The 9,690-nt window shown below is 39.0% G+C and overlaps 1 protein-coding gene across 1 annotated transcript in view; it reads left to right on the top strand.

Moving 5' to 3' along the window:
* Nucleotides 1-4,955: 4,955 nt before the first annotated feature.
* LOC133128907 (uncharacterized) overlaps nt 4,956-9,690 on the top strand; it is a 39,365-nt gene continuing 34,630 nt past the window's right edge. The window contains exons 1-7 of the mRNA XM_061242713.1: nt 4,956-4,965; nt 5,237-5,497; nt 5,701-5,961; nt 6,172-6,441; nt 6,654-6,914; nt 7,240-7,500; nt 8,113-8,373. Coding sequence (XP_061098697.1) covers nt 4,956-4,965; nt 5,237-5,497; nt 5,701-5,961; nt 6,172-6,441; nt 6,654-6,914; nt 7,240-7,500; nt 8,113-8,373 — 1,585 coding nt within the window. The remainder of the gene's footprint in view (nt 4,966-5,236; nt 5,498-5,700; nt 5,962-6,171; nt 6,442-6,653; nt 6,915-7,239; nt 7,501-8,112; nt 8,374-9,690) is intronic.

The following is a 9,690-nucleotide window of genomic DNA, read 5'->3' as shown; positions in this document are numbered from 1 at the left end:
CGGACAACATGTAAGTTGTTTTGTGATAAAATTAAGTTCTGACCATGTAGAATTACTAACATTATCTCAAATAAAAGACGATAAACAGTCTGCCCATTCTGAAGTCTGAACATTTTTTCAGTCCATAATTGTATTATTATATTCGTATTCGTATCGAATAGTATTATTGTTTAAAAAATATTTTCCCAGGACAAGCATAAACACAGGCCACAGGTCTTCCTTGCACATTGGATTTGAAATGAAACTGTTAATATGAGGTGTGGTGTGGTACCAGTGTGGTGGGCTCATTTAGTCTGCACTTTAGGCCATTAATTTCTTTTCAAATCAAATGTGCTGGAGTACATAGCCAAAACAACAAAAACTTTATATACACTCAGTGAGCACTTTATTAGGTATTTATTAGACTTTTCTGCTGCTGTAGCCTATCCACTTAAAGTTATGATGCGTTGTGTGTTCAGAGATGTCTGGGTGTTCAAAACACCTTGGCACCAACAATCATTCCACAGTCCCCTAGATCCCATTTCCTCCCCATTCTGATATTTGATCTAAACAACAGCTGACCATAGCTTTTATGCATTTAGTTGCTGCCATGATTGAGTGTAGATCCTTTTATCCCTGCTCACACTATATATATATATATATACACACATATGTTTTGTGTGTCTCCAAAATGATCAGCCGTCTCTAATTCATTATTGTTATCTTTCTCTTCCAGGAAAGCGACGGACTTTATCCAAATATACATTTCTTCATGGGATAAATTCTTATAATTTCTTTTCTTACATAATAGTCAACACATTTAAAAGATTCTATTTGCAGGAAAAAGTTCTGTAATTAAAAAAACAAAAACAAATGCCATCTTGAGCACAATTTTGTTACCAAAACAATTTTTGTTTCATATGTTTCAAAATACAACATTTGTATTTTTTGAGTTTTAAGAAATAGACTGATTCATATGCTTGAAATTTTGGTTCGCTTGAAAGTTGTAAGAGAAGATATTATGACACCTTCATACTGAAATGTTCCACTATGATAATTATATTATATGACATCAAGTAACAAGGAACTTACCTGGGAAATGTAGAAGATACCCAAGCAGTATGGCTCCAGAGGATACATGTGAAAACATCACGGCCATGCCAAATACAGAGCTGTGCCACCACACTGCTAGTAGCCCAAAGCTGTACACTGTAGTCTCACATTTCCTCTCGACGATACTTAAGAATTACTTTAATAATGACAGTGTGACATTGTATCCCACTGGTTTGTTGAAAATTAAAAATGAAAAAGTCACTTTTAGCAGCACAACATTGTTTTGATGTCATATCTTATTGTTACATGGTTAGAAACTGAGAAAGTATGTCATCTTAATGGGTCTCTTTTCTTATTGAGACAGGCTGTTACAGAATGTATATCAGAAATGCTGTCAACGTTTCTAATGTGGGCATAAAGAAATGAATACATTATATATATACTCCAATTTCCCATCCTGAGAGTATTACATGACAAAAAAGAAATAACATCCCCAAGAAATTTAGAAGATACCCAAGCAGGCATACCTCCAGAGGACAATGTAAAAACATCTTGTTCAAGCCAAACATGTTTTACAGTGAGCTGTTCCATCATAGCACTATTTGACCCAAACTGTATACTGTAGGCAATCTCATGTTTCCTCTGGATGATTCTGAATAATAATTTTCATAATGATACTGTTACATTGTATCTGTTGAAATAAAAGTCACTCTTTGCAGCATAATTTTGTTTTGTTTCTGTTTGTGTATCAACATCAACTGTTACATTGTTTGGAAGCAAGAATGCACAGATGGCAATAGCAATCATGGAAGACCAATGTCGGGGAGGACTGAAAAATACTTTCAATTGTGAATAAAAAACCCTTTACAACTACACTAGCATAACCTCAAGAGGGTTCGCCACCAGATGACCGCTCCTCACAACTAAGAACAGAAAGGCCTGTCTCTAAAATGTTTTGGGATACATTTTACATAAAAAAAGGAAGTTTTGGAACAATAAAAGGGACAAAAATGGGTATGTTAATCACCCAACCTAAATTAAATTAACTGGATTTCACTTGCTGAACACAAGACTGAAGGCAAAATGCCGCTGAAACAAGCATCACCAGGGAAAGCACTTAGTGTCTATGGGTCACAGATTACACGCAGTCATCAAATGCAAAGGACTTGCAACAAAGTGCCCACTAAAATATCACAACTTCAAGACTGTAAATTTGTTCAATTACTTTTGCTCCCCTAAAATGGGGGAGCTGTTTATTCTGGGATGTACTTCCTACATGGATCACCGAATATGGATAATACCTATACGTTAAAATCTGAAAGTCTGCACTTTACCTCACTCACTGCCATGGTATTCTAGAGTACAATCCAGAATGTTGTTCGCAGTTTTACTGAGACAATAAAGATAATTCAGCTGTGGAAAAAACAGCCGGGAGGGCGCTCATTCAGTGGCGGTTCCGTAATATCAGAATATTTTGTGGGAGCGTTATTTGAGACCAGTCATTGCACAATGCAACGGCTCCAATGCCTCTCGTAGCTTTAAGACACAAACACACAGAGAAAGGCGTGGTTTCCTCAGTCAATTCTCAGTCCACAGTATTGGTATCAATTTAGCGTCATAATATTGATGATCCTGCAATTGCGTAATTTAAAAACCTCACCCCTTATCTTGGACATAATAATAATAATAATAATAATAATAATAATAATAATAATAATAATAATAATAATAATAATAATAATAATAATAACATTAAATTAAATAAATAAAGATTTAAAAAATTAAATTCAGTTTACACACACACAGGAAATATTCCATTCGTGCAAAAATTAGGCGAGGCCAGTCAAATCAGTCGGCCAATGAAATGATAATCAGAAAGTAAATCAGCCCAATAACACATCAGCCTACAAACCAAACAACCAATTAATCTTCGATCAATCACATTAATCAATCTACTTTCGACACTGCTCCATGTATGGGTTCCCATTGGATTTTTTAAAGCAAGGAACTGCAAGGATCACAATTTAGGATTGCTGATTGGTTGCATCTTGTGGTCTAAAAAATAACCATAAAATAGTTTTGGAAAGGTGACATGGTCATTGGAATTATGACCGGAAGACAGTGCTATAGGCAGATGACACAAAATTTGAACCTTTTCACAATAGGCCATTAGGTCTACACACCATCGCCATGTTTGGTGGCAAAAGAGGAATGCATAAAAGGTGAAGTACCTCATACCTGTAACTACTGTAAAAAATATGGAGCCAGGTCATTCATGTTTTGCTGTCAGTGGTTCAGGTCGAGAATTGAACGCCAGTGGCATAATGAATTCAACAAAGCACCAGGAAGTTTTGGACAGAAAGTTCTGGAGGAATTGTCAAAAATCCCTCTGAACATGTTCTGTATCCTTATCACAAATGACAGGAAAAGACTCATTGCTGTCATCTTTGCTGGGGTTTTTTACATAAAGTACTAAACCAGGGATGCCAATAATTGTGAAACCTGTTATTTGGAGAATATTTTTTTATTTGAAAAATGCAAGACTTTGGTTATAAATAATGTTTATAACCAAAATAATGTTTAAGTCAACAAGTGTATTTATTTATTTATTTTGTCCATTTTTGTGCATATTTATCAAATGAATTCTAGACCGTATCTACATATGTGTAAGATAAATGACAGGGCCCCTCCCGAAGTCAGATAACAACAGGCCACCAGCTGAAAGGACGGGAACTCCCATTGTGCATTTCGGAATGTGCGAGACTTGCCAATTGGTTTCATGACCCCAATACCCAGATATCTTAGAGTTTCACACTCACAAAAGGTTACAACCATTTCTATTTATAATAGAAAAAAATAGTTATCTTGAACATGTCACACTTCCCTCATTTTTCAACACAGCAAAAGGTTCCCAACGAAGCTCAAGGAGAGGACAAGAACCTTTTCCATGAGGGCGACTGTGCAGGAGAGTCACACTTCACATTTAGGCTTTGTGGCAAAATGTTTTGATAATCACGGCAACTCTACTCGTCAAAGGAACTTTTTTCTTTTAAAGATACACTGATGTGCATTCGTTTTTTAAACTTACTTGTACTACTTCTGTAATCCGACACCATCATTTCAGACAACAATATTGCACCTAAGGGTATAGCTAATACGATACATCGGCTATCATGACACATCATTTTGATTTTACATTTTGAAAGTCAAACAAAAATCAATATTTTCGATTATTTAACGAAAATCGCTACATTTGAAATGGTAGGCAACGTATGCCTATCGGAAATTGGTTAGAAGCTGACCCCATAGTCAATGCGGAGGTTCTATAAAGAATGAGTGAATCGGATTACACATAGGCTCAGCGAGAATCTGTTTTGTTCAGAAACTTCCTTGGGGTCGTCCTTTGCATTCTCATTATATTTTAGAGCCTAAAGGCACGGGGAGGTTACTTGCCCCCATTTCTACTCCACTGATTGGTTCCAACTAGAGAGCAGTACCTGTGCCATCGCTCAAAAGAATCCATAAGATATTGGTATCTGACTCTAGAATATTGTAACCCATTAACATCGCTGTCAAAGATGGAATTAAGTGGCTTGGGGTTTTCTTTAGTAATAGCGTTTCTGACTAAGGTAAATATACTTTCCATCTAAGTTAATTCAATAGTGAAATGAAAAATATTTTACCGTCCCAAAATCTATTTCTAAAATTTAACTTTTTAACTTTCTTACAGATTGAGTATACTCAGGCACAAGGTAAGTTCCTGTTGTTTCCATTTATAATATAGGGTAAATCTGAAATGTATTTACTCCTCCTAGGAAAGGTAAAGTGATATTATTTTGGGAATAACATAATGTGCACAATGACACACTAATACATTTGTTAAAAATAGATCATGTGTGTGTGTGTTTATGTTTGGCCGGAATATGGTACAATGTAAAATGTCGCCAACCAAATTCTTCACTGGAAAAACTTAAAATGTTAAAATTCAAAGTTTTCGATCTTGTATTCCCATTAGGCAATATTCTCAGATTTGCTGAAATATGTATTATAATGTATAGAAATTAGAGCAAATTATACGTCTACGGTATGCTTAAATAGTCGAATATCATCGAACACGCAACGTCTACAATGTCTAGTTAAAACGAGCACGTGTTTATTGAAATGATGACATTAACTAACCCTCTCGCAATATTTTTTTTTTCAGCATGTACCATCACATCAATAACTTCTCCATCAGCGTCAACCCTTAATGTGAAATGGGACCCATATTCTGGTGCAACGAATTATTTTCTGGATTTAAGGGTTGTGAATTCAACGATTATTGCACCAGTCGTGGTGACGTTGCCATCATCCAGCATCGAAAAGCTCGTGCAGGGTCTTCGACCAGGGACTGTTTACAGCGTCACATTAAAAGTATTTCAGTTTTACAATGTCATATGCCTGACCACTGAAATATCAATAACAGGTATAACAGCTTTCACTCGACAAGAAGATTTAACATACACAAATAATGTCATTTATGTCATAATGCCAAATATGTTACATAATGTTAAATAGGCCATGTCAAATATTAATATCGCAATCATATAATTCCCAATAATTTATTTTACAAGTTATTTCAGTGCGTCTAAAATTTGGCTAACCAAGTTTTCTTTGATTTGCCTGCAGTTCCAGCCAGATCGCAAATAACTTCTTCCCAAGCAATATCAAGTACTGCCATCAGATTTGAATGGTCAAGTGTGAAGTCATCCAACGTATATTTCTTAATAGTTAAAACTTTGAATCACGAAGTTAAGTTCAACGACTCTTTCACCGATCTAAGCGGTGAGGTGCACAACCTTCAACCGTCAACACCATACCAATGCTACGTCTATTCTTCGAACTCTGCCGGCTTGGGATCTGCCTCCAGACTGAGGACCGTCACGACACGTGAGTAGAATCGATTACAAATAACAAAACACTAGAAATTAAATCTACCAAGGCAATCAGATTCAATTCTTATTGATATTTACGAAACGTTTTTAAATGACCGACATACTCTTTAACATCCGATAATAACAATGTATTTTCTTTTGATAATCATAATCGTGAATCTGTATTGAAAATAACAACTTCATCATTTGTTTACATCAACTTCAGTGATGCAGCCACCAGGAAACGTCAACGTAGCGCACACGGGTAGAAGCACAGCGCGCGTAACCTGGGAGAGCGTGGATAAAGTGCTCCTTTATGACGTGACCGTCTTCGACACCGATAGTCCGAACAACGCTCCCTTCAAGACGAACACCTCACTGACGTACAAGAACATCCAAAATCTCCAGCCGTGCTCTACATATCGAATCGGAGTCTCATCATTCAACGCCTTTTTGGTACCAGGAGAGCCAACAAATGCCGTATATACCACAAAGAGTAAGAATCCTTATATAAACATAAAGTCGAACCATAGCTAAATATGATTTCTTAAAGGGTTGGTTAACATTTACTTAACAACAATGAAAGGTTCATTGTAAGGTTGCATAAGAAGCATCCACTGAAAATGAGGAAGGCTTAAACTGAAATCCTATACATGAAAATTAGAGACCATTTGGTAAATTACTCTTTGTTCAACCTCCTTTTTCCAGCAATCGGTGCAGTGACAGCAATCAATGTTGACTACAGCTGCTCCGGGGGCATGGTGACAGTGTCCTGGGATAGCGTTTTTGGAGCGGAGTCCTACAACGCAACGGCTACAGATGGCACAGGCACCACTTTGTACTGCACCACACAGTCAACCAGCTGCCAGATTACCAGGGTGGCGTGTGGCGAGCTGTACCTGGTGCGTGTCACTGCCATTGCTGATGACTGCGAGACCTCTTCCAACATCACCGCTGACTTCCAGACAGGTGCAGCCACGTGACATTTCCTCTCCGTTCCCTGGTCAGAAACATTGTATTCAGAGGACACCTGATCCTTTTACAAGTCCTGTGGGAGAAAGTAATGACCTGTCCCATATACCCTGTTTGTGTTCTCCATCCTCAACAGCAATGCATACCAAACAATGGAATTCAAAGTGTCTATAGCACAAGGGATTCTATAGAATGTCTTTGTTTTTGGTTATCTATAGAGCAAGGGTCTCTGTGGAAATGTACACTACATGTTCTGAAAGCTCACACGGTGTTGGTGAAAAGATTTCAGCGTCTCCCTGGCTCTGTTTTTACCCCCCCCCAGTGCCCTGTCCCCCCACCGGGCTGGATGTCTACCGTGAGTGCGCCAGCAATGTGATCATCTTTGGCTGGAATGCCACTGACAACACGCGCTACTACGTGGCCAAAGCACGGGCCAACAACGGGGAGGTAACAGAATGCCGGACCACTGACACGTCCTGCTTCTTTACCAACACGGGCTGCGGCCGCAGCTACGAGTTCACCGTGTACTCCGTCAATACCCTGTGCGACAGCGCAGCCAGCCCCCCGACCCACATCAGCACAGGTATGTGCTCTGTCGTGGAACTTTAATTAGTTCCCTTTCTCTGCGTTGTGTATAACAATGAACACACTTAGCATGAATGCTGTTGGTCTCCATTTTATTTACGTATACGGCAGCAAACCACATCTGTAGCAAGATGATGGTAATACTCCCAGATCTGGAGGTCTCACAGAAAGATATAGAAGTAAAAGGGGGAGGAGTCTACAAGGGAAGTGGTATTCTGATCCAGTGACACCTGTAGGACAGGAGGCACACAGCATGACATGCAAAGTTCTTCTACAGCTCAATGGGGTGAATGGATGGAGGGTTACAACCTTCAATCATCCCTCACCAGCGCACTATACCATTTTCATTCTGTTTTTCCATTTTGGATAGAGAAATTATTTTATTTTGTTACTGAATCAACAATCACTAATGAAAAAACAAAACTATACAGAACCCTGTTTTGCACTTTTCACCACCTAGTGGTCACTGATGTTAATGCAGTATACTAAAGCAGAAGTTGATTACTGATGTTGGTAATGCAGGCTTATCACAAAGGGATCATTCCAGTTGTGAATCAGTGCATTTTCTGTGTGTGAAAACTCCATGTTAACACTTCAAATGCCCAATCAGCACCCTGTGACCCCACAAACGTGAAGACCAGGGCGGATTGCAACTCAGACGTGCTGACTACCACCTGGGACCAAGCGGATGGTGCCCAATCCTATCTGGTAGATGTTCGTGGCAACCGAGGCGACCGCTACAACTGCAGCACCTCCACCCAAAGCTGTGACATACGAGGGGTGAGGTGCGGCGAGAGTTTGAGCGTGTGGGTCACAGCTCTTGATGAAGAATGCATCAGTGGCAGAGCCCTGGGACATCCTGCTGAGACAGGTGAACTTTGTCCCCCTGGGCATGGCGGTGCTTTCAATTGTTAGAGAACTTCTGGTGGTGGGATATAGAGCTGTTAGTTAGGGTACTGGGGTTGTAACCAGAATGATGCCGTTTCAACTTCTGGATGGGACATTGCCAGGTATGGGTATGTAGTAATCATAAAATAATATTTAAGGATGGGAGAGGGAAACTTATTGAGCTGGGCAGCATATATAATCAGCAACTGATGGGTCAACCATTTGTACATTGTTGCATGACCAAAATGAAGGTGTTGCAGCATGTTTGTTTATATTCTGGCAAGAATTTGTTTATAAACCTCCCAGTGGGGAGGTTTCTCTATGGCAAGAAGATGCCAAAATTGTGACCATTTGTTTCCATTTGTAAACTGTCCAATCACACTGCAGAAAAAGGCATGAAAGTTTCTGTGATATAACAACATTCTAGAGGTGTGCGACATTGAGAAAAATGTAGTGCAACTTTTCTCAGTTGAAAAGACATTTTTAGAAAAACTAAACTTTTCTTACATTTTGTCATAATAAGGGCTTGTACGAGTGTGCCAGCTCGGATTCAACAAACGCTTCTAACTTCAGAAAACTGTCGTAAATTAAGATGTCCATTATAATACAATATATACGGTGCTGTAGGTGGGGTTCTGTTGGAGAGATGGCCAATGGGATTCACAAGAACAAGGGATGTCTCACATAGTCGGTACCTGATTAGATAGACTGCAGTTCATTGTTTTTTTGGCAAAACATAATATGACAGATCGTTGAAAAACGTTATCTTATTCCTCCGAAACAGTCCACTAAAATACGTTCCTGAAAACATTTGGGCGAGAAATAAGCGATGCCATTGCTGAACCTTTATTCATATTTGATCTGCAACGCCTTGTTTGAAAGTTTGATCCGACGTATGCACTACAAGGCTCCCCAGAGGAAATTAATGGAATGCTTGTTTCCATGATTGGTAGGACAGGTCGGGACCTTTGACTCATGTAATGTGATTATCATGTGAGTGTCACTTGCACTGACCTCAGGGCAGCTGCCACTATGCTTTGGAGTGCCACACACTTGTCTGCGCTGTCCTGAACGGTCGCTGCGATGAGTGTTGCAGCGCAAGCATGATTGGACATTCCAAATTTGGGAGAAAAATGGAAAAACATAGGACATTTCAGCATCATGTTTTCATCAGTGAAGGAGTGAGATTTGAAAAGGCATACATACATTAGCCATGTATGTTGTATGCTATAATTACAACACGTATGTTTAATTATTGTATTATTCCTAGTGTTATAGCTGCCAAAACTGTGTTTCAGCC

Source organism: Conger conger, chromosome 5 (genome assembly GCF_963514075.1).
Source record: "Conger conger chromosome 5, fConCon1.1, whole genome shotgun sequence".
NCBI classification, from domain to species: domain Eukaryota; kingdom Metazoa; phylum Chordata; class Actinopteri; order Anguilliformes; family Congridae; genus Conger; species Conger conger.
This window is presented reverse-complemented; position numbering and strand designations above follow the sequence as displayed.